This window comes from Phragmites australis, chromosome 22 (genome assembly GCF_958298935.1).
Source record: "Phragmites australis chromosome 22, lpPhrAust1.1, whole genome shotgun sequence".
NCBI classification, from domain to species: domain Eukaryota; kingdom Viridiplantae; phylum Streptophyta; class Magnoliopsida; order Poales; family Poaceae; genus Phragmites; species Phragmites australis.
In genome coordinates, this window is record NC_084942.1 from 4,304,972 (window position 1) to 4,330,826 (window position 25,855).

General features: G+C 42.6%; 1 protein-coding gene and 1 pseudogene across 5 annotated transcripts in view; both read left to right on the forward strand.

Moving 5' to 3' along the window:
* The first annotated feature begins 2,856 nt into the window (after positions 1–2,856).
* The window catches only part of LOC133904368 (citrate-binding protein-like), an 88,067-nt pseudogene continuing 65,068 nt past the window's right edge, over positions 2,857–25,855 (forward strand).
* LOC133904367 (serine carboxypeptidase-like 7) overlaps positions 11,131–25,855 on the forward strand; it is a 29,528-nt gene continuing 14,803 nt past the window's right edge. Inside the window, exons 1-14 of one of the 5 annotated variants that reach the window (XM_062345833.1) lie at positions 11,132–11,518; positions 11,662–11,807; positions 11,904–11,980; positions 12,638–12,760; positions 12,880–12,982; positions 13,112–13,149; positions 13,313–13,414; positions 13,529–13,612; positions 13,763–13,936; positions 14,053–14,124; positions 14,232–14,353; positions 14,636–14,749; positions 14,927–14,972; positions 15,086–15,720. In XM_062345833.1, coding sequence (XP_062201817.1) covers positions 11,307–11,518; positions 11,662–11,807; positions 11,904–11,980; positions 12,638–12,760; positions 12,880–12,982; positions 13,112–13,149; positions 13,313–13,414; positions 13,529–13,612; positions 13,763–13,936; positions 14,053–14,124; positions 14,232–14,353; positions 14,636–14,749; positions 14,927–14,972; positions 15,086–15,169 — 1,497 coding nt within the window. In that variant the 5' untranslated portion in view covers positions 11,132–11,306 and the 3' untranslated portion in view covers positions 15,170–15,720. Of the gene's footprint in view, positions 11,519–11,661; positions 11,808–11,903; positions 11,981–12,637; positions 12,761–12,879; positions 12,983–13,111; positions 13,150–13,312; positions 13,415–13,528; positions 13,613–13,762; positions 13,937–14,052; positions 14,130–14,231; positions 14,354–14,635; positions 14,750–14,926; positions 14,973–15,085; positions 15,721–15,767; positions 15,816–18,388; positions 18,506–25,855 lie in introns of those variants that run through there. The other 4 variants (XR_009907470.1, XM_062345836.1, XM_062345835.1 and 1 more) reach the window with 4 other exon arrangements.

Genomic DNA, 25,855 nt, shown 5'->3' on the forward strand with positions numbered 1-25,855 from the left:
CTAGGATTGAAAGGGTGTCACCACATTCCGGTTTTAGCTGGCTGGCAACGAGAGGTGTAGCTGTGCGTGCTCCATCAGCACAGCACATGAGTTTTCGGTTCAGCTCGCTGGTGCATGAAACTTAAGAAACTATCTAGAACATAGAAATTTTTTAATTGGCATGGGTACTATTGAAATTTTCATATTTCAAATAGATCTTATGAGTTTTCACTTTTTTTTATATGAACTTAGGGTCTGTTTAGCAGAGCTTACAGAGCAGTTTCTCGGCTGGAATCAGAGGAGCTATGCCAAATAGCAGCTTTCAGCTTTTAGCTCCCTGAGTGGAATCTGCGAGAGTAACTCTCTGAAATGAACTAGAAGCTGGGGAGCTGAAAAAAACTGCTTCTACTGATTTACTTTCCGCACATAATCATTTTCTCCATATATTTTATTTTAAAGAAACACTCTCGGCACAGAATTTAAATCAGAGAGGGCTCTACCAAACAGATCCTTAGTGTATTGCATTAGGTGTTGGTAGAGGTTGGAAATTGCTAAATAATTGCCCGCAAGTAGCGAGGAAGGCTTGTAAGAATCAACCATATTTTTTCTTAGCATTAGACATTTCTAACTTTGATCATGATTTGCGAGTAGCTAGTCTCTTCTAATTCTGAGGTCCTTTTGTAACATAGGGACTTCACAGGAATCAACCCAATTATGCAAGAATCACATGAAATTCGTGCTTTCTGAAGAGTCTTAGCTTGTCGTCAAGTAGCTAGTACCTTCTCCGATTTTAAATCTATGTCATTTTAGGATCTATGTTGGTCAAACTATTACCAAGTCCCGCGCCGACATCGAGGATGATAACTGCTTCGTCACCATTGCACCGCCGCACCCTGTCTAGGGTGCCACAAATGACGGTGACCAATAGGGGAAGGACGATGACTAGGGCACCATTGCCAAGAAGGGTCAGCTCGACCATGAGTGCTCCTTCTTGATCCAATCAGATTCGGTTTTAGTTTTACTAATCTGTTTATTCTTCGTTTAATTGACCAACGCCGTGGCAGTCAGTTTTGTACTTTTCTAGGGAATCAGAATAGGTAGAAGAAAATTAACATCACTTATTAGAGGTTGTGTATGTAGTTTAGTAGGCAAGTTTCATAACTAACTTAATTTATTTTGTTGTTGTTTGGGAAGTCAGGTGGCCTGTGATGCTACCTGTTTCTCACTTTTCTAAAAGTTTTTAACTGAATGCTCCTAAAGCTTGGCAATTTGTACACCCACACGGGGGAACGATTGGTTCTTTATGCTCCAAAATTTGTCACAGTTTTGTTATCTCACGGAGGTGGAAATTTTAGAATCCTAGGTAAATTTGCAGCATGACCTCACGGCAAATTCTAAGTTGTGCTTTATGGTTGCATGTGCATAACTCGCAGTATTATAGATTAAATAATTGTACTTTTATTGCACCATTGCGTGTATGGATTCACTGCATTTTTATGTACTGGCTGTTCACTTTACAGTAGTTTTGAATCATCTTTGCAAAGGTTTTATTTGGCTTCCCAGATACTTTTTTTTATCGACATTTGAGTTTCAGAAAACTAGAAAAATACAACACAATCACGAAAAATACAACACAATCACGAAAAATACAACATAATCACTACATTTGAGTTTCACGACAACCTCTACTACGCGAGCCCTCCGCGGAGTGTGCGGCGGCGGCGGTGGCTGGGGGTTTGTGTGGGGCGGTGTGTTCGGTGAGGTTCACAATGGTGACGTGAGCTCCATGACGGTCACGGCATGGCGGCAGGCTCAAGTGGCTTTGGCGCTCGAGCTCAGATTCTTTTTTGTTTTCGAGAAATAGCTTCACTGTCAGGTTCACAACCGGCAGTGATAGCACTAGACTTTCATTGCCGAGTATTCACTACTAGAAGCAAAATCGACAAAATCGACAGTGAAGGCTGATTTGCAGCAGGCAGTGTTAGCCCGATCTGTAGTAGTGTAAGAGTTAAACCTCATGTGGATAGGATGGTAAATGCAAAGTGAAAATTTCTTATTTGCCATAAAAAATATTGCCTCTTCCCTCCATGCCACTCCCAAAAACAAACTTCCTTCTCTACCATCGGTTTTATTTTTGGTTCCTTTCATGCCACTTGAGCCTTTTGTCAATAATGCAATGATAAAAATGCATATAAATAGAGCATTACAAAGGAATTTATTTTTTAACCATATAACTAGAGCTGAAAATAATTTTAAAAATTATTTCATCATATAAGAAGAACATTAATAAATTTTATCAGAATTTTGGGATTTTATTTGAGACTCTAACAATTATTAGAAATTATAAAGTAGTATTTTTAGAAAATTTTAGTTTAAATTCTACACTAGCTTTTTGGGTGAATCCAATTAAAATGGATTGCAATGTATTATGGAATACATAAAAAAAGTCATATGATTTTTTAAGAAATAACATTACTGATTTTTGAAGAATTTGGAGAAATAAAATATTATTGATTTTTGAAGAAATAGAAGATAGATGTGTTAAAAACAGTACCGGTGAACCGTAGATTTCGACGGTCAACAATGTCATGTATTTTTGAACGGACAGAGTACCGAAGAGTCTTTAAAAAATCTTGTAGTGCGGTTTTACGGAGGACATACAAATTAGACCATTTTTACATGATTGGGCGCCGACCCTTTCTTTGGTCGTCACTTTACATACTGTTATGCATCATGTAATAAATATTCAGCACTACCAAACAACAGGCTGCAGGCCCGAAGACAAGTTGAAACAAACAATCCTTTCTTGGACCACTAATTATTGCTCAAACTTGTCAAATCGCCACCCAATACATACAAATGTACACCCTTAATCACACAAGCTTGTCAAATCGCCGCCTCCTCGCTCGCTCCGCTCCAGCTCCAGCTCCAGCCGTCCCTTCCCCCTCGCCGGCGCCGCGCGCACGATGCTAGCAGTGCTTCTAGCCTTGTGCGTGGCCGTGTCCGCGCCCGCCGTGGCAGCTGACGCCTGCAACCTCACCGCCGGGTTCGTGAAGGTGGACCTCGCGGAGGGCAGCTTCGCGGTGCAGAGCCCCTACGACGTGCCGGTGGACCAGCGCTTCCGCTGCGACGCCACCACCGGCATGCGCACGTTCTTGGTGTACGCCGACGACAAGCCCTTCAACACCGTCACTCCCACCAACCCCCGCACCGAAGTCAGAATCCGGGTAATCACAATGAACACATTCCTAGTCTGAAATGCTGGAATCAGTTTTTTTTCCCTTAAAAAAAGTGGGCAGGAGCACTGCCATTTCATTAAGAAGAAGAAAACGAATTACATACAAGGCTACAACAAAAGGAGAAGCGGAAGAAAGGGAAGGAAAAAAACAAACAGACTAAACAAAGGTTTTAGCTACTGGAGTCATACTTGGCTGATTGAAAGTCGCTCCGCTCATCCAAAATCACTATGGTGATTTGAGGAACTGAAAGTTCTTCGGTATTGAACATGCGTCTGTTTTTCTCCTTCCAAATTTCCCTAAATTTCCCACCAGAAGTAGATGAGTAGACCGACATTCTTTCTCTTGTCCGGTTTGAAGCAAAATGTTCTATGTCCTCTTTGTGTCGACAACTTCTTGGTCTGCCGGGGTATGATTACTCGTCGGGGGTGTGGCAGTTTGAGGGGTACGGATACGTTCTGTCGGGGACATAAGATGTTCTCGTTGTCGATCTGCATCACGGACGCCCCTAATGTCCTCGACGGAACGTACCCATAGACGGTGACGTTCCTCCAGCATTTCAGATTAGGAATGTGTTCATTGTGGATGAAACTTTATGATATTCTAATCAGATTGGCGTCGAATATTGACTATTGTATTTTTTAGTCAAACAAAAAAGTGACTACGAATTTCCCTTTTTGTTTGTGAATCTCTGTTTGTATCCTTTGAGCTCACGTCCATAAGTAGCTATTAAGGAAATCGATCAAACCATCCTAATATTATGAAAGAGAAACTTCCCAGATCCAGGGAAGCTTATCATAAAGGGCTTCAACAAGGGATTTTATTCGTTCTTTGAGTAAAAAGATAAAGATCTGATAGATTCGAACCGCAATTACAAAAGTAATAACTACTATGCCAGCCCAAATCATGATCTTCACCAACTTGAATTTGGTTCTCTCGCAAAAATCGTGAGTTACATAGATGAGAACCATGAAAAGCAAGACCCCAAATAAAAAAACAGAAACCAAGAAAACCACAAGAGTGAAGACTAGTAGAGTCTCGTCTCCCTCTATGCCTTGCGGTAATGATTCCTCTGGCATTACGACCTTTACCACAACGGTGTTGTCCATGTGTGCTCGGGATAGGTGTTTTGTATAAATATTTCGCCGTATTATTAAGTATTCTCCTTTAGTTCTTTTCTCTATCTAGAAGTGGAATAGAATAAACCGGTTGAAGGGTAATGATCATATGTCTGTAATGCATTATATGTCCCAGAATAGGTCCCATTCTTCTACCCTTTCTAGGTAGTCGATGGCTATTCACAGCTACTTACTTAACACCAAAGAAGAGTTCAACCCAATGCTTTATTTCTATCTTAGTGAATCCCGATTTGACATTAGAAGTATATTGATTCTTTCCCAATAAACAAAGACTCTTTTCTGTAAATACTGCGTATTTGATTCCATCCATAAATCGACTTTCCCTCCTATGCTCTGAGTTCCAGTATCGATAAGAATTCGAGTTCTCATTGTTCTTATGTTATGGTATGAATATACCATACCAATTTGTTATGTACGGATGATGGGTGATATTCCATGGATAGAGAGCCAGTTCCAATAGACTTATGGAATGTTCCCGTTCGCGTGCATCCAACAGGAATTGAACCCGCAAATTTACCAATTATGAGTTGGGCGTTTTAACCATTCAGCCATGGATGCTTAACAAGGATCATCGTACATCGTAAATAACCAATTTTCATATAGAAAGACATATCATAGAAAAATGAAATCGAAAATATTCGGAGATGGCAAATATTCGGAGATGACTATGAAAACACCTCTCTAAATCCTTGAATTGAAAGAGAGATTGAGAGGGATCAAGAATCCTAATTCTCGCTATTTGGAATGGATCCATTTCTATTGAGTCTGACCCATAGTGATCATTTCTCTTTAGCAAAGAATGACCTTGGTTATCAAAGGATTGAACAACCGGGATCCATTTACTTATGATACCTAGTTGACATTGCTAACAAGGATCTAATGAATTATGAGTTTAATAGATCCTCTTTAGCAGAAAGACGTATATTCCTTGCTCATTATCAGACAATCACTTATTACTAAACCTGGGACTAATCATTTTTCATTTACCATCTCATGGAAAACCCTTTTCATTCCGCTTAGCCCTATCGGGTATTTTAGTGATAAGTTCTATAGGAACTGGATGATCCTATTTGGTCAAATACCTAACGAAAAATTTCTATTTTCCTTTCATTAAGGTACGAGGGCTTCTTATTCCACAAGAACGAAAGCACCTTTTCATTCTTTCATCTACTAGGGGTTTTTACTTGGAAAAGACAATGTTCCATACTAAAGGATTCGGATCTATAACCATGAGTTCCAGTGCACTAGATCTTGTAGCACTTAGCAACGAGGCCCTATCCATTAGTATTCCACATAAGAAATTGATTATAGAAACTAATACAATTAGATTAGCTCTTCATAGATAAACTTGGGGTTTGCGAGCCAAGATAAGACCGGCTCGGGATCATGGGACCCTTTTCTATCAGATAGGAGGGGATCTTGTACAAAATAGACTTCTAAGTAATAACCCCATAGATTCTAGGGTTATTACTTAGAAGTAATGACCACAAGGGGTTAATATATTCCTTTGGGATTAATTCTCCTGAGTATAGTCAAAGATCCTCAGGAGAATTTCTAAGTAATATAATGGAAATCCATTATATTAATCGTATTCTGGATTGGGTTCATCTCTATAGTAATTGGAGGAGCCAGATTGTAAACATGAAAAAGTAGGAGCTTAGCGGGTCCTTACCCCCCTTTATCTGATTAGAGCGGAAAGGACCCGCGGAATTCTTATTCTTATAACGCGATTTTAATCTATTCCACAATCCACAAATTGGTTACCTATTTCTATTTGTAAAAATAACAAAGAGAAAACCTTTGCTCTGATGGTTAGAATCCTTCTATTTATTATTTTGTTTGTTAATGATGTTAGTGACGCAATCCATTGGTTGATTTAAAGCCCCCCGCCTTTCGCCCATAAAATTGATTCACTCTTATGAAGCAACAAGAATGAGCCGATCAATCGAGGATCCAATATTTTATTCACGAAGGAAGTATCCTGCAAATCATTGATTTAGTTTAGAGTAATAAACTAATAAAACCTTAATCAAAACTACTCAACTAGCCTAAAAATAAAAACCACCTTTCAATGGAAGGGTATACATTTTTTTAAAAAAATTTCTATAAGTTCCAAGTTGAACTTAATTGAAAAAGTCAAGCAATTCTATTTGCTCATAATAAATTTATCCCCCACCATACTTTCTTTCCCTCTGTTTGTCCACTACCGCACCCGAACCTAAGCAAAGGAAGTCCAAGAGACAGACCCAAATAAAGAATAAATAGTAATATTTGACAAAACAAATAAGAAGAAAAATGATTCTTACTTCGATACAAGAAGAATCGACACAAGAAAAAGGCAAAGAAGCCTTTTTCTTGTGCCCAATAGAGGATTAAGAAGAACCGCAATTCTTCTTAAAAGGACTTGTTCTTTTCTTTGTTCTTGCCTCTGCCTTGGATTCTCTTCTTTTGCATGAGATAGAAATAAGAAATTCCAGAAATTGAGGTTTTTTACCAACTTGATGGTAAGAAATCCCAGGATCTAGAAATTCATTTCGTACAATTGAACCTTTTCAAACTGTTTCTTTTTTAGAATGAAAAAAACTTGTGCCAAAATAACAAAAGCCCTTGGACGCGCAATGGATCCTGAAGCACTATTTCTGCATCCCCCTGACCAAACCCTCCCACATTAGGATTGCTTGTTAATGGTTGATCAAGCTTGATGGATTGCCCCTTTGAAACAAGAAGTTCTGGCTCGGGAGGTATAATATCAATCACTTGGCGTCCATTCGACGCATCGACTATGGATATTTCATATCCCCCTTTTTCTTTACGTAGTATTTTTTCTACTATACCTGTTGACGTAGCATTATAGACCGTATTGTTACTCTTGCTACCATCAGGATAGATCTGTCCCCTTCCTCGGTTTCCCCCTACATATATGGGATATTTTAAGAAATTAACGTCTTTTTTTGTAGCGGGATCGGGGGAAAGAATGGGAAAGACAATTTCAGTATATTTCTTACCGGGAACAGGACCTATCAAAAGAATATTTTTTTTTATTAGGATGATTTCTTCTACTGGTCCATGGATACTACATCACTTTGTTTCTGAGGACATGCCCTCTATGTTTGTGTTATGTTTCATGAAGAACAAACAATAGCCGACTGCAGGTAGCCTTTAGTGGCTATAGTGTGGTATTTTTGTAGCTTGGTCATGCAGGTCATGCAGGTGTGCAACCTTGATTAGGTACATTTGCTAGATGCATCGGTTAAAGCTGTTATATTCTGGTAATATGCCATAGGTGTTTCAGTAATGCAGGTGTGCAACAAAAATTGGCATGATTAGGTAGTAGTGTTTCAGTAATAGGCCATAGGTGTTGGAAAGGTCATGAATTGAGTACATTCTGGTGCTTCAAGTATTGATGTACTATGGTTAATGTTCAGCAATGTTCGGTTTGCTATTTTTGAGTGACAGGGCTACTACCAATGGGACTGTACTATGCTTAATGTTTAGCAATGTTCTGCTTGTTCATAAATAGCTGCTTGTTGCTGTATGAAGTGTGATCTATATCATAGATACTGAATCTTACCTTATTTCAAGGGGCCGAATGGATCCCTTTTACGAGAGCATCCTGCAGGACGGTTTCGACCGTATGACTTGGGGGGGGGGGGTGAAGACATGGGTACCCAGGGGGGCTCAACCGACGTTGCACAAGTGGAGATGTCGCAGTTCTCGTAGCCTGCTGGTCTTGGAGGGCAGTCGGAGTTAGGCCAGTTTAGTCTCGGGAGCGAGGAAAATGGTAGGAAGAAGGTCACCTCGAGGAAGAAGAAGAAGGTGGATGCGAAAACTGATAGGACAAAATGGACAGACGAGGAAGATGAGTTGTTGGTGTCGGCGTGGCTTAACGTGAGCCAAGATCCGGTTGTGGGCACGGATCAGTCAAGGGAGACATATTGGGGCCGTATCGTGAAGTACTTCAACACTTACAAAAAAGAAAGCATGATGCCGAGGACCGAGAAAGCGCTCATAAATCATATGAAGCTCATCACGGATGCGGTCACTAAATTTACGGTGCATTACAAGAAGGTGGAGCAGCTGAACCCGAGTGGCACGAACGAACGTGACAAGGTAACTTTTCATTTCGGTTAAATTGTCCATGCATGTATAGGCAAACATGACTTATATTTACATGCTTCGCAGATGGCTCGAGCGTGCTCCGCATATAAAGCAATCGAGGGCAAACCATTCGTGTACACACACTGTTGGGTGCTGCTGGCCGAGCACCCAAAGTGGCATGCTCACGAAACGGCAAAGGCGCAGAAGGTCTTGGATCTTGCGGAAGCACAGTGCAGCCAAGCTGCAGGCAACGACGTCCCAAATGATGCGGCTTCCAACGCGTCGACGGACCTTCCCCGACCTATTGGCCGTGACCAAGCCAAAGCTTCCCGAGCCCGCAAGTCACCGTCTCAGTCTTCAGTTCCTACTGTGTCCGGAGGAGCATATGAAAGACAATTGCAGGACATCAGTGAAACAAAGAAAGTTATGGTGGAGCTTAAGAAGGAGCAGCTGGAGGTGATGCGGCTCCAAGCCACTGTCCGAATGAATGACCAAGACGAAAGAATTATGAAGGTTGATTTGGACACCGTTTCAGGACCCCTGCGCGAGTATTATAGGAAGCGCCAGGAAGACATAATGGCGCGGTGGAAGCTCCTGGAGGACCGAGAGTAGCTCCAGTAGTGAACTAGTCAAGCATTTGTTATTTCGACTGTAATATGGATGGACATGTGTGTGTGATGCTACTGTACAACGTTTGGAACATTTACCTTTGGTTTGCAATATTTGTCACATTCAAGAACTTTCATTGAGGACTGCAATAGTGGTTCATGTATTGATTCGTAGTAGTAGCATTACAAACCAAAGTACATGCCAAAGCCGACCCTACTGGAAACATCAAACCAAAGTACATGCGAAACGGTGACCCTATTGGGAACATAAAACCAAACTACATGCTTGAAACTAGCTTATGGAATACATAATTTTTGAATTCTACTGTGCTCCATGAATACTCCAAAGGTGCTCCACAAGGTCAGCACGCAATTGGCGGTGCACTGCACGGTTACGGATAGCTTGAGTTGTTTCGACATAATGCAGGACACCTTCGTCACCACTTCGATGGACTTGAGTTGGTTCCCCCATGAAGTCGAACACCTGCACTGGGGAAGCGGTACCACGCTCGTCCTCAATTATCATGTTGTGCATAATAACGCAGGCGGTCATGATATTGTGCAATGTAGACTGATCCCATACTCTAGCCGGTCCGCGAACAATAGCAAACCTAGCTTACAACACACCAAATGCACGTTCGACATCCTTGCGGAGAGCAACTTGCATCGCGGAGAAATGGATGCTCTTGTTGCCTCGTGGAGCAGGAATTGCCTTCACTATGGTCACCCATTTGGGGTATATGCCATCGCCGAGGTAGTATCCCATGTCGTACCTGTTACCATTTATGATGTACGACACAGGTGGGGCACTCCCATCGATAAGCCTAGTAAATAAGTTAGAGCGGTGCAATACGTTTATATCGTTAAGACTCCCAGGCATGCCAAAAAAAACATGCCAAATCCATAAGTCATACGACGCAACCGCCTCCAAAACTATAGAAGGCTTGCGAGTATGGCCTGTGTACGCGCCATGCCACGCTTTTGGACAGTTCTTCCATACCCAATGCATGCAATCGATGCTCCCGAGCATCCCGGGAAACCCACGGCGCTCGCCTTCTGCCAGGAGACGGGCGGTGTCAGTTTCATTGGGAGCCCGGAGATATTCTTCTCCGAACACCTCCACAATAGCTTGCATATATTTCCGTAATGCCATCATCGCCGTGCTCGCCCCTATCCGCACGTACTCGTTAACTGCATCGGAACTGACTCCGTATGCTAGTTGCCGTATGGCCGCTGTCATTTTTTGCAAGGGGCTAAGCCCGAGCTTCCCCGTTGCATCCCTTCTCTGGCTGAACCAGGTGTCATGCTCCTCCACAGCGGCCGCAATACGCAAGAACAACCGCCGCGACATACGAAACCTGGGTGCGTGAACATACATGACTTAGTGTACACAAGGAAGGTTACGGCTTCCATTACAAAATCGATCTTACCTCCGACGAAACAGGATATCGCCGTACACAGGGTTGTCGGCGAAGTAGTCGTTGTACAGCCTAGCAGCACCTTCGCGGTGTTGCCGATCTATAACCGCATGGCCGGGCATCGACCCACGCTGCCTGCTACGACGCGCAGCTCCTGCTTCTTCCTCCTCGATGGCAATCAGTACAAGCAGCTCGTCCTCTTCGTCACTCGAATCTGAGGAGAACATCATCATTTCCTCCGAATCTGAGGAGTTCATCTTGTATTTGGAAAACGAGGAACTAGTGTGAGTCCGCTATGAGCATGCCGGCCCTTTTGTAGTGGTACAAATCTTCCCTGCGAAGCCACACTTCAGGAGCTTCCATTGCAAGCCTTTTGAAAAGTCCAACGTTTCCTTTCACCACAAGCCGTCTACCCAGTCAACACTCTAATCCCGTACTGCATACGCCGTATAAACGCATTCATCGTAAATATACGGATTCGGTACCAAATATATTAAAATATTGAAAGTCTGTTGGGGAAGGGAATGGGGAAATGAATGTTGTTGAAGTGTAGAATCCTGAAGGGAATGAATCTGGAAAGAGAATCCTGCTGGGAAGGGATTTTGGAGTGGAAAGGGAAGGAAACGGTTGAGGTTGGTCTAAGGGCAGCTTTGATGCAGACTTGCAGACGGTTGGTGGATATATATGCTTTATTGCTCTCTTTTCCTCTTCTTCTCCCTCTCTCAGAGTGTAGATCAGAGACGAGCTCGATCGATCCATCCATCCGAACCCTAAGCGGCTGCAATTGCTACTATTGCTTCAGTACTGCGAGTAGGATCGGAGTGTGCGATGATGAGGATGACGGCAGGGCCTCGTCGCCTCCTCCAGGGATTCGGCTTGTTCTGCCGCCTCTGCTCTTGTTGCTTCTTCTTCCTGGTCATCATCGCCGTCACCCAGCACCAGCACCACCTCGCCTTCGCCTCCTCCGGCACCAGCTCCACGCGGGTGGTCACCAGCCTCCCTGGCTTCCACGGCTGCCTCCCCTTCCACCTCCAAACCGGGTGGGTCCCTGCCCTGTTCATCACTCTTCCTTCTTCTAATAAATCTTCTTCTCGACCCCAACTGTTGCTCTTGTTGTTATGGATTCAATTGGATGATTCCTGCTGCGCTGAAACTGAGATAAATCGAAACTGAATGGGACAAGGTACGTGGTGGTGGACGAGGACAACGACGCCGAGCTATTCTACTACTTCGTCGAGTCCGAGTCCGGCGCCGCAGACGCCCCTTTCCTCCTCTGGCTCACCGGCGGCGACCGCTGCTCCGTCTTCAGCGGCCTCGCCTACGAGATCGGTACGCTGCTGCACGCGAACCTGTGTGCCATCCATGAATCACCTTGATGAATCTTAATTACCTTCAACATATTACATGATGACCATGTGTGCGCAGGTCCGATCAGATTCGTCCTAGAGCCCTACAATGGCACCTTGCCGCGCCTACAATATAACCCCAACTCGTGGACAAAGGTCTCGTCCTTCTACCTCATCTCTCTTCTTCGCAGTCCTATCGATCATAGTACCTCTTAGTTACCTACAAGCTAAAAAAAAATATATGATTAGCTGTGGTCTCCTTTTCCCTTCCGGAGTCTCTATCATTTGGCGCACCCTCTGTTCTTTTCTGTTTGGAGTTCTAGAGTGGTGCTGTCAAACTTTCATTTGACGTTTATGACTTTTCACAGCCTCACCTAAATATTGTAGAGTGTTGCAGTGCCATCAAAACTCTGATTGGGAAGGCATACAAACACAGTAAGTTTTGACTAAATAGGTTGGTAGAGTTTTTTATGATGTAGCATTTCTTAGATCTCCTTTTATATCCAGCTTTACAAATTTAAGATCTTGGACCCCACAGAGGTTTCCTAAAAACCTGAAACGGCAGTAAGAAATGGCATTCTCAGGACCCACAGCCCAACCATTCAGCTTAGTGCTAGGATTGCTGCATGTTATTTCAGAGTTAACGGTTGCAACACCTATTTGAATTCCAAAGTATTTATCTGGTTCAAAGTCTCATCAGCGGTGGCCAGTATCAGGTTACTGCGCTTTCCCTGTTAGTGTTACATATGTATTCAGCTTCAGTTCTAACGGAGTTGTACCAATTGATGGTCAGAACACTCAATCTGCACGCAGGTGTCACATATTCTCTTTGTTGATTCGCCGGTTGGGGCTGGATTTTCCTTTTCCAGAAAACCCAAAGGCTACAATGTTGCAGACATCTCGTCGTCACTGCAGCTGCATGAGTTTCTCTCCAAGGTACCACCATGCAACCCCTGCTTGCTTATCTCTAATTCTACTAGTGCATGTATCCTGGCGTGACCCATATACGCACACTAATTATGCCTGTGCTGTATATTTGTTCGATCGACGTCCAGTGGTTCAACGACCACCCCGAATACCTTGCAAGTCCTTTCTACATCGGTGGAGATTCCTATGCTGGAAAAATAGTACCGTTCCTTGCGCAGATGATTTCAGAAGGTATTGATTGTGACTGTTTGCTGTATATGACGGACGATTCAGTCTGCAGTTGTTCATACAACAGCAGCTGATACAGTTCTCTGATTGAATTCATGTACTGATCAGCTACTTGTGCTAGATCCTCTTCAGGTATTGAAGCAGGAAGGAGGCCCCTCCTTAATCTCAAGGTATCCATAATTTTTCCAAAAACGAAGAGGCTACCTCTGCTGAATATCTATGTATCCCTGAGGGCATGAGTATTGGCAACCGCTCAAGAAAATTACCATTTGTTTAGTAATGCTGCTCATTGAAACGGCCTCATATATACCTGTTCATTTTGTCTCCTCTTAGGGCTATCTAATAGGTAACCCGGTCACAGGCGAAAGTGTTGATTTTAGCTCTAGAGTTCCTTATGCTCACGGAGTTGGTATAATATCAGATCAATTATATGAGGTAATTAATTAAGCTCATCTAGTTCTGCAATGTCCATCTGCGTACACTTTTTTCGGAGTTTAATTGGTGTGCCATTCTGACTATGCAACTAATGCGATGTTCTTTTGTATGTAGACAATATTGGGGCATTGCCAAGGAGAAGACTACACCAATCCCGCAACCACTCTGTGTGTTCAGGCTCTGGCTACTTTCAATAATGTAAGAACTAAGAACACTTCTTTTAAATGTATGATTAATACTTGCAGAATTATGTGAGATGTCGAGTCATGTATATGCTTCAATTAATTTGGTTGCCGATGGCGCCATATTACTTACTAACTGACGGAGAATAACACTGTCTGAGTGCAGCTCATCTCCGAAGTTGATCCTGCACAAATTCTGCTGGACAAGTGCGTTTACGCGTCTCCTGTGACAAATGCAAACTGCAGGACGGACGGCACAGCTGGTAGGAAGATCCTGAAAGAGGAGATCGGAGTGGGGCAGCTAAATCATCCGCCAGCTCGTCCTCCATTTGGTTGCCTTGTAAGTCAACATCTATAAAAACAGACCTCTGATCAGTATTGCAGTAAAGGACATGCATTTCTATTATCCGAGCATTCATTGTATCCGCCTTGTATGTGTGTTGCGCGCATATGCAGACTTACGGCTACTACTTGTCGTATTTCTGGGCGAATGATAGACGCACCCGCGATGCCCTTGGGATCAAGAAGGTGAGGTACCTTAGCTAGTAAATCCCATTCGAGGTGGCATTCCCATCGGCTTCATTTCTATGTTCTACAACAATAAGATTTGAGTCGAGTCGAACCATTCTGATCAGGGAAGCATGGAAGAGTGGGTGAGATGCCACGATGGAGACCTGCCTTACACGAAGGACCTCAGGAGTAGCATCAAGTACCACCGGAACCTCACGTCTAGAGGTTACCGCGCTCTGGTATACAGGTAGCTTTAATTTTACCCCACCCGTTGGATTAAGGAATGGGTTGTCTGCAGTGTTACCTGGATACCTGTGTTCAAATTTCTTTGCCGAATCGGACACCTAAATCCGAGCCGGATTCCGACACCCGTGTCGGATTCCAAGTTGTATTTCACGTGTTCAAATTTTCTTTACCAAATTCGACACCTAAGTCGGAGTCGGATTACAACACCTGTGTCTGTGTCCAAGTAACACTGGTTGTCTGATATACTGTCTCGTGTGGCATGACATGAGAACCATGGTTGCAGCGGCGACCATGACTTGCTGGTGCCACACCTGGGCACGCATGCGTGGGTGAGGTCGCTCAACTTCTCTGTCACCGATGACTGGAGGGCATGGTTTCTCGGTGGGCAATCAGCCGGGTACGTCTCTCCCCGGCAGGCCACCTGCCTCTTCTCTTCTTTTGGTTATTTATTAAGACATCAATCTTAACTGATAGTTGTCTCTTCTACCATTTAACACTTCAGTGACAGTTCTTTTTCTTCTGTTTCTGTTCTCTGCGGATGTTTCATTGGTTCGTTCCTTCCTTCACTTTGCAGATTCACAATAAGTTACTCAAACAACATGACATTCGCGACAATCAAGGTACGTGGAGCGTGCACACAGTCGATCAATTCATTGTGTCTTTGTATTCATCAGAGAGGTTATTACTAACTGTTGCATTGGCACGAACGGAATGGATTGGATTGGGATTGCAGGGTGGTGGGCACACGGCGCCTCAGTACGAACCGGGGAGGTGCTTGGCCATGTTCAGCCGTTGGATGCTCAATCAGCCACTCTAATAATCCAGGCCTCCTGGACCCAACATCCAGGGGAGTACAGTTGATGGACAGGGAAGGAAGGAGCATAGTAGATGATGATGATTATTAAGCATCAGTGACGAATGAATAATCCGCATCGGTGTTCAAATGTAGTACACGTCAGAGCATTTTAATGGAGATTTAAAAATTAAAGTACACGTCGGATGGTCCGGCGTTGGACATCGGTGAACGCCGTAGCTTTTATTGCAGAGATATTGTAAACTGGCTTTGGTAAACTTGTATACGCCAGATGGTCTAATGTTAGGAAATATGTATGTCGGATGCTTCGTCGGAGTAATTTTCTCAGAGAGGGTGCAAAATGGGTTTCGATAAGAATGAATACTCCGAATGGTTTGACGGTAGGCATAATTACATGCCGAACTATTTCTTGTAGAGAGGATTTCAGGTGGCCTGATCTGCTGAATTGAACATAACGCTAAAAGGGAGTGAACACCGGATCATTCGGCATTCATGTTTTTTCAGAGATGTGGCATTTCTATAGAGATATTTGATTTCAATTAACTTGTGATGAAGTTAAATGGTGTTGAAAGTATGTATTTGCTTGTCTCATGATGTGTAGGTGGTGGATGTAACTTGGTGGTCGATAATGAGAAGATCGTGGCTAAGTGTAAGACCCTGATTTTCAGATTTCTCAATTTTTTAATTTTTTTCAAGATTATTGAATAGCTTCACCTGTAGAATAGGTTTAAAACCTATTTTCTTAATCAATCAATCAATCAATATAGGTTATTATTTCTTGTGCATTGCATGCTGAGTTTTGCTAGGAGCCATATAAATGATTAGAGTTCTTTTTCTTTTCTTTCTCTTTGTGTTTTGAGTGAAAAAGATTTTGAAAAGGTTTTTACAAAACTCAATAGTGAATAAGCTAAGGATCTTAATAGTTGAAATTCAAAATCTTTGAATTCATCATCTATTCAATCCTTGATCATACCTGATCCTTCTCCAGTTTAATTCAAATCTTATCCAAATCCTTGTTTAAAGCCAATCTCTTCTCTTTCTCAAATTCTACCCAAATCCAAATTCAAATTCCTTATCTACTCCTATTTTTATTCAACCTTAATTTTTTGTTTCTCTTAAATTCACTCCAAGCTCAATTCAAATTCAAATCCTGTTCAAATTTCACTGCAAAAGTTTCTTTTCTAAACCCTAGATATACCTAAAGTGTCTTTGGGCTCAATCTTGCTCAAGTAAAAACCCTTAGCCAAGTCTTATAGATGGTCCAACAAAGGATCCACGAAATCTGCAAATTTTCGTGGAGTCCTGGACAGCCTCATCTTCTCATGAAGTTTTGGAGTTCAAAACGGCGTCAAATGCAAATCTTGACAATGCCAAATTTGTAGGTCTCATCGAGAGATTCGATTTGAACCTATGGAAGTCCTCTTTTGGATAATGGAGCTAGGAGTTATGGCCCCTAAAATCAGTGCTACGTAGATAAGTCCGAGTTCGAACAGTTTATTTTGTGGTGCATTTTTGGAAATCAAGATGACGTTTTCAGAAGTTTCAATGACTACTAAAGTTGTATATCTTTTCGAGTGCTACAATTTAAAATCAAGAAACATCCAATTTAGAGTTCGGAGGATGGAGATATCATTCTTGGAATACAGAGTTACGAAAAAGGAAACGTAATCGACTCGAACTCAAGTTCGATTCTTGTTCGGTTTGAACTCCATCTCAACCAGCCGCCCCTAGCCCTATAAACATGAGTTGCATGCACTCTCCTACCCCTATTCCATGCCCCCAAGTCCTAGAAGTTGCTGCTGCCATGTCCGTACGTTGTCGGAGCACCGTCGTTCACCGGAGCCGCTGCCACCCGTGATGCGCTACGTCGTCTTCTTCGCGAATCCTCCTTCCTCGACCATCAAAGAAAGGTGATGACCCCTTCTTCTCCTCCCTTACTACTATTTTAGCATCATACTAAGTCCCTAGCCAAGCCAAACCCCAATCTACGCCGCCACGATCGTCGCCGTCGTAGACAGCCGCGGGACAGCCGCGCAGCCGATTGGCATCGACTTTCCCGACTGACCAGAGGTCAAATCACCAAGCCCTTTCACCAGTGCATGTCCCATGATGTTCCCCACGCTCTCACCAACCAGGTCGGCCAGTAGAGCAGCCAAGCCATCGTAATCAAGGTCGACATACCCGCTGTCCGGTTTCTGGACACATTCTGCGTGCGCACCGGATTTGCATTCGCATTCCCCGTCAATCCGAAAGCCATATGGATGCACCAACCGTGTCACAGTGTGTCCCATGGAGTCTTCTACGTGACCTTAGGAGCCCATCCACGTTTGTGCAGCGACACGACCAAGATGTCATTGCCAACCATAACATGTCACAGCTATCACCCATCTGATCTCCGTTGATCGTTCTTCCTCTTAGTGGATGATCTACCTAAAACTATGCCATAGAATTGTGTTCCCAGGATATATGAACATCTCTATTCAAATGGTTTCTCAAATTTCATAGCCAATCTCCTGAAATGTGAGCGTCTTCGTTGCTGCATCTGTTCGCGGTCACCACCAAACCTAGAAGCAGTCATCGCTGTTTTGCCACTACCTCGGATGACCCCTTCCAAAACCAACCATACCACTGAGTTAGTCTTTCCGCGTTCTACGCCATGCTTCTCTCGTTTCACTGAAACACCACTGAAGCCCGACATCGATGTCTGTGGCCACGTGCTCGATCGTCATCTCCGACGAAACCCGAACCACCACCGTTACATAGAGTCATCAGTAGTATCCTTAACCTAGAAGCGCAACCTTCGGCCTTTTTGATCCAACATAGGTGGTCGAGACTAGATCGTAGTGTATCCCTTCTTTAATCCAAGATTGTACTTGCATAGCATGCCAAGTCAGCGCCCCATCATTCTCCTTAGCCTAGTCAGCGAAGTCCGGTCTACCCTCCACTTCTTGAATCTTGCACAATGATGTTGTCAAGCCTGACACGGTGATTGTGCAATAAACTCTTTTGCTATAGGAAGATAACTCCAGTAAACTAGTTTTTTCCTTTTTAGCCTAATTCATCTCCTGAAAGCTGTTATCTTTTCAGCTTAACTCCGATTTAGGCGATTCTTGTGTCCAAATGTTTTCTAAAATCATCCCTATCAATCATAGTATTTTTAAAGTGTTTTGATGATATTTGGTATGTTGTTCTTAGTGTTTGCTTTGTGTTGTTTGTCGGTAGTTCTCGCGATTAGTCGATAGCGTTTTGGAGCTGTTCGAGGGACTTCAAGACCAAGATTTCGACAACACTGAGCAGCATTGGGTAAAAGGAAAGTGTCCTTGACCATATTGAACCTATATTTTTAAATGTTTTGCTTTACAAAATTACATGCAATGTCAATATGATGGGTAGTCACCTATGTTAGGGTTTTACCTAGATGTTCCCTTATCATTCGTTGAAGCCTATGGGGTTAATGGTTAGGTGTCTTATAGGTTGAATTGCTTAGCCATGCTTTTGGGATGTTGGGAAGTGTCATATACATGTTTAGTGAATAAATGCAATGGTGATGATGAACTTGTTTTAGCAACATGGAACCCTAGGACTTGGGCAAAGAGTTGGTTTGATTATGGTGGTTTATGTGGTGGTCTTGTGGATACGTTCCAAGAAGAGATGTTAGGTTTTTGTTGATATCTCCTTGTTGGATAGTTGGAAAGTCTTTGCCCCAGTGTCACATATAAGGACTGGTTCGTGGAGCAACAACCCAAGAAATACCGTACCAAATACGAGACACTTGGCTAGCATTCGTTGGAGTACCAGGAGCTAATTGATGGACCATGCTTCGTAGTGATTCTCCTAGCGGCACACCACTGGCGTGTGTTAAGTGTTTCATGAACACGGCAACATGGAAATCATGACTCGTGATTAAAAGTTGGACAACCTCTGCAGAGTGTAAAACTGTTATAACGGCCGTGCCCGCGGTTATGGGAGACTTGAATTCTCACATGATTAGTGGATTTTGATTAGATGGTTGTGGTTATGGTTATGGTACAGGGAGTACTAGATGGTTGTGGTTATGATTCTGGTACAGGGAGTACTAGATGGTTGTTGTTTTGGTTATAGTACAGGGAGTACTAGACGGTTATGGTATGCAAGGTGGGGAGCCTTGTATGATGCGTGTTGGACTGTATGGGCTACATTCACTTAATAATTGCTTAATACTTTTTGAGTCCAAATATGTTTTCATTACTCGCATTTACGCAAATGTACCATTTGTTAGCCTATTCTTGATATAAGCCTGCATATCATTATTTTTCCTACACTTGCTGAGCGCATCATGTGCTCACACTTGCTATTTTCTCTACACCATGAGACATATGTGCTGCTGCTCAGTGAGTGAAGATGTTGAAGACTATCAAGATAAGGTTATGACGTTCTAAGCGCGTGTCTCCCGTTCGGTTGCCTGTGGTGTTGTTGGGCATCAGTGCTTCTATTTCGCTGCAGATATCTTCATATAAGATAATATATGTCAATTGTTGTAAGAGTTTAACGTTATTAAATAAAAGTATTACTTTTGTTACTTCACATGTGACGTCCTTATGTGTGTTGAACATTCTGGGCACACATAAGCCACATCTGGTATTGGCCGTTAAAACTAGGTGTGACACTAAGTGGGGAGCTTGGTGCTAGACGATCGAGAGAGTCGGGCGGAGTCGAGGGTGATCCTAACTATACACGTGGAGGTCAACAAAGTGTAAGATAGAGGATGAAGATGGCTTATTGACAAAGTCAAGCGAAAGGGATATCAGTGAAAGTGACAAGGCGACCGAGAGATCAGGAGCGAGGAAGACTTACTAATGGTCAAGATTGTAAGACGGAATACACGTGTTGTCATCAGGATGTTTGTATAAGGTGTATGCAAGTGGTTGCAAGTCACGCTTTCAGAAGCGTGCAAAAGGTAGTTTCCTGGTTTAGCCGCAAAAATCGCGGGGGGATGGAGTGCATGTGGCATCATCGTGAAGCTTGTGTCGAGGGGAAGCTAAGTCATGAAGACACCATGACCATCCGATGGATGAAGAAAAATTTGGACGAAACTACCCCGATAGTAGGTGAGAGTGCATTATAAGTGAAGGACAGTTTATGGACATGATTGTTTAAGGGTTAAGCAAGCCTCCTAGGACTATAAATAGAGGGGTATGACTAATGGAAATAAGTGAGCCTTTGAGAGTTTTTGGAGAGTTCTGAGAGCCTTTCACTTATGTTGTGTGGAGAGAGAGATGAGTGCGTAGCCTATATTTAGGTGAGAGTTTCTGTGAGAAAAACACTTTGTAATCTGCCAAAAAAGGATGTTCATCTGAGCTTAATGATGAGAGTGTTTTTTATATGATTGAGTTCATCTCTTTCTAGTCTTGTACTTTTGGCTCCCGTGTTTTGGTGCATGTTTTTGGTGTTTTCTTATTGATTTTCGTTTTTCTTGAGAGCTGCTCTTCTGGGTCTTGTAAGAGGTATTCTTCTTATTTCTAGAGGGTTAATCTTCTTATATGAGTTGGTCTTGAACCATCCTAATCCTCTAAATCTATCAACTTAAAGAATCTCTTCTTTTGGTGACTAGTTCTCATGTGTTTATGAGTTTTTCTTCAAGTTGATTGCTTTCTTGTGCTATGACTATTAATATAACCTTAAATGGAACCTAGAGTTCTCATCCATCAAATAGGAGCATTTGTTTTGAAAGTATTGCAATAGGTTCTTGTCTCTTTTTCTTCGGCATGTAGTTTTGAGGTGCGTTAGGACCAAAAATAGGAGAATGCTATCAATTTTGTAAGAAATTTATTTAGGTGCCTATTCACCCCCTTTAGTCACAAACCTCAGTCCTACAATTGGTACCAAAGCTGTGTTAGATCACTAGTTGTTCTTAACTGGCTTTGTGATCTGTAGGCGACATAGAGAGATATGGGAAAATTCTGCTCTTTGATGGACGCGACTTCTTGTACTGGAAGGTGCACATAGAGGCTTATCTCTTAAGCCAAGGAAGTGCAATATCAGAGGTTATGGACTCTAACTATGAGATTCTTGTTGCTTGCACTTCTTGAGCCCAGAACGAACAATATGAAGCCAACAATAAGGTTAGAAATATATTGTTCACTAGCTTGAGTCGTAATGAGTTTGATAGAGTTCAACACCTTTGTACTGCTAGGGAAATTTGGACTACTTTTAGTGTCTTTCATGAGGGAACTAACCAAATCAAGACTCAGTACCAGAGCATGTATAATAAAGAATATCAGATGTTTGTGCATGGCTCTAGAGAGTTTTTGGATGCTATGTTTGCAAGATTTGATGGAATTGTGAGCAACCTTAGATTCACTTAGGTTTTTCCCTACTCTAATCATGAGAGGTATCAAGCTTCTCTATGCTCTTGACAGTAGCATATGGAAAGTAAAGATCTCGAGCATTGAAAAGTCATCCAATTATGACACTGACATATGATGAACTCTTCAGCAAGCTCAAGTCCATCGAGATTGCCAAGGCGGCGAGGATAGGTCTAGGAAACCCCTTGTCAGAATATGGTGTTGGTTTCAGGACCTAGTAGTGGTAGTCAGTTTGGAGTTGGTGTTTCTTGTGCTAACCCTTCACTGAGTGGTTTTTCTTTGTCTTCTTTGGTCTCCATCATAGAAGAACAAATGGATTCTCTTGATGATGATGATTTGGCCTTAATTTTGAAGAAGTTCACCTATTTTTACAACAACAAAAGAGATCGGAGGAGAGGGGGTACCGTGCTTTTTATGAGTGTGGTGATATCACTCATTTCAAGGAAGATTGCCCAAAACTCGAGAAAAAGGAAGATCACGACCACAACCATGATAAGCACAAGAAAACCAAAACACCCTTCTTCAAGAACCACAATAAGTTGGCCAATAAAGTGGCCAAGGCGGCACCTCGAGCTTTCCTGGTGGTGCTCAGCGATGTCGACACCTCCTCAAGTGAGGAGGAGAGCTCAAAGGAGGAGGAGCAGACCATGAAGCAAAAGAGGAAGAACAAGGACTCCACCGGCCTTTGCTTCACGGCTGACGACAACGACAACAACCTTCTGAGGTACCCCTTCCTACCACCAGCTTTCTATTCAGGTTGGTACCTTGAGTACCACTCTTGTTAGTCAAAATAGGTTACTTAAGAAAGCGGTTCATTAGTTGAAAGAGCTCTAGTCTAGATACGATTGTGTGACAACTGAGTTTTCCTTGTTTAAGTCTAGGGAAAAAGATGAAGAGTGTGAGAGTTTCCTTGTGGTCATGAGTGAGCTTGCCAAGTTTTAGACTTTGCATACTCAAGTCATCGATTGGCTTGAGACTGTTGAGAAAAAGCTCCTTGAGGAAGAGTCTAGGTCTACTATCTTGGGTGCTTGCAAGAATTGTCACTTTGCTTGCAAATGATGTTGAGATGAAAGACAAGCACGCCAAGGAGCTAGAATCTAGATTGGAGATTGTTGATAGCTCTAAGGATGTGTAAATGAACTATTCTACCTGCATTATCCTTAAGGACAAACTCAGCTGGGTTAGAGGGAAAGTGGAAAATCTCATGGCCGAGAATGAGTATCTCCTTTCTCTTGTGGAGAAATGCTCAGAAGGCAAAGGCAAGATGAACTTGATTTTGGCCAAGACTAAAATGTATGTAGATAAGGCGGGTTTAGCTTTGAGGTTGGAGGGTAGCTTACTATAGGGATGGTAATACTATTTTTGCCACACCTACTACCCTTGAGGCCGAGAAATCCAATACCAATACCCCATCACAACCCATAAAGAAGAAATACACGTCACAACCCAAAAAGCTCCATATTCAAAGATGAAAGCCCATGAGAGAGAGCTTACAGTGATCGGTAGTCCGGTTCTTGAGAGATGCTACTACTACATCTACTGCTAGAGAGAGGGTCACAGTTAGGTTTTGCTTTCACCGTAGGAGGGATGAGCTCCTCTTCTAGTGTACATGATCCTTTTCCTTGCTCTTACTCTCAAGGTTTTGACACTTCTCAGTTTCCTCCTATAGATGTTGCCCGGCGTGGATTTTACCATGATTCATATAATTTTGGTTCACGTGTGGGAGTCTTTGTGCTACAGTGCTATGACAGACCACATTTTCCTTATCATGGCACTCACCCTCAGTGCACTAGTATTGATTTGCATGCTACTGCTTTTATTACTTCAGGACGGATGACACAATATTTGATTCCTAAGAGGCTTTCGTCTAACCCCAACACTGAGCCATCCACAGATTATTATTCTCTTATGTAGGTGACAGGCGGAGGCCTGGAGAACAACTAACTCATTGACTCTGTTTGTTCGCGCTATATGATCGGAGATGCATCATGATTCTCCAGCCTCACCTCGACGAAGCGACATGAGTACATCACACTCAGGGATGACACAAAAGGTAGAGTGAAGGCCAAATGTATGGTAAGAGTGAGTGAGAGTTCCACTCTCAAGGATATGGATTTGGTGGAGCATCTGGGATAGAATTTGATTTCTATATCTCATTTGTTGGATGAGGACTTGGAAATGCGCTTCAAGTGTGATACTTCTAGAGTTCTTGATTCATTGGGCGCTTTGATTTGCCGGATTTCTCAAGTAGGGAGAGTCTTTGGAGCTGATTTTTCTGAGTCTTTTGGTTCTTCTTGGTGCTTAATTGCTCAACCCTCTTCTGAGCTTTGGATATGGCATAGGAGACTAGGGCATATGAGTTTTGATTTGGTTTTTCATTTGAATGCCCTAGGCTTGATCCATGGATTGCTTAAGCTCAAGTTTGAGAAGAACCTAGTTTGTGCTCCTTGGGCATGGAAAGATGGTTACCGCTTCTCACCCACTAATCAATCTAGTGATGAATGAATGACCGGGAGAACTTCTCCATATAGACACTGTTGCTCCTTCCCGGGTTCATTTGGTGGGTGGGAAATGGTATGCACTTGTCATTGTTGATGATTTTTCTCGCTAATCTTGTGTGTTCTTTCTTGTGAGAAATGATAATGTGTTCTCTCACTTTTGAAGCTAAGCTTGGGATTGTTCAAAAAACTCCTTGGTGCATTGAAAGCAATTCACAGTGATAATGGTACCGATTTCAAGAACTATATCTTTGATGCTTTCTACCTTGAGCATGGCATCGAGCATCAATTTTCTGCCTCACTAGTTCCTCAGCAGAATGTCGTGGTTGAAAGGAAGAATCAGAATTTGGTGGAGATGGTTAGGATGATGCTCTATGAGCATAGGACACCTAGAAAGTTTTTGGCTGAGGCTATTAGCACCGCTTGCTACATCTCCAATCGGATTTGCTTGCGCTTGATCTTGAATGTGATGTCTTAAGAGCTGTGTTTTGGGAGGAAGCCGAAGGTTCTTATTCAAAAGTTTTTGGATGTCGTTGCTTCATCATAAAGCGTAGCAATCTTGATATATTTTAGTCGCGTTCTTCCAATGGGATCTTTTTGGGTTATTCGCTTCATGGTCATTCTTACATGGTTTATAGTCTTGACACTAACACCATTATGAAATCCTGTGATGTGACCTTTGATGAATCAACCTCTTGTGCTAGCATTGTTCTTGAGTGCAGGTGAACAAGACATGAGTGAAAGCATCTTTGTAGATGGCAACCTTTCAGCTCTCAGCGATGATGAGGATAATCCACTACTTCCTGCTATCACACCTTCTCCTAAGTTGGTTCATGCTTCTTCGATACCGACAGAGGATCCTACAGCCTCTACATCTACTTTAGTCGCTTTCGAGCCTGCTCCTGCAACGATTGAGGGGGAGGTCATCTCACAGCGCGAGGTGCCACAACACATTTAGCAGAGATATCCCTCGCAGCTGATAATCAATGACCATGGTGAGAGAGTAACGAGGTTCAAATTTGCTCAAAATGCTCGTTTCATTGATTCTGCATTTCTTGCATCTTTTGAGCCCCATAATGTTGGGCACGCTCTTTCTGATTTAAATTGGGTCAATACCATGCATTAAGAATTAGAAAATTTTGAGAGAAACCAAGCTTGGGTCCTTGTAGAGCCACCCCAAATGCTCACACCATTGGCACCAAATAGGTTTTCAAAAATAAATAGGGGGAGGATGGGTCTGTAGTGAGAAATAAGACTAGACTTATGGCTCAAGGTTTCACTCAAATAGAGGGGATAGACTTTGGAGAGACATTTTCTCTATTATCTAGATTAGAAGCCATTAGGATCCTCCTAGCATTTGTGTATCCTAAAATTTCAAGTTGTGTCAAATGGATATCAAGAGTGTTTTTTTAAATGGTTTTATACAGCAAGAGGTCTATGTTAAGCAACTCTCAGATTTTGAGCACCCAAAATACCCACATAGAGTATACAAGCTTCAAAAAGCTTTGTATAGGCTTAAGCAGGCGCCTAAGGCTTGGTATGATAGACTTAAGTCTTTCTTTCTAGAACATGGGTATGTGATGGGATCGATGGATAAAATTTGTTTACCTTTAGGCATGACAATGATTTCCTACTTGCTCAGATATATGTGGATGATATCATTTTTTGTGACTCTTCTCATGCAGTTTGGCCAAGTTTGCAGATACTATGAGCAAGGAATATGAAATGTCCATGATGGGTGAGCTCAATTTCTTCCTTGGGCTGCAAATAAAGCAATGCAAACAATATACATTCATCCATCAGACAAAGTACAATAAGGATTTGCTAAATAAGTTCAATATGAGTGA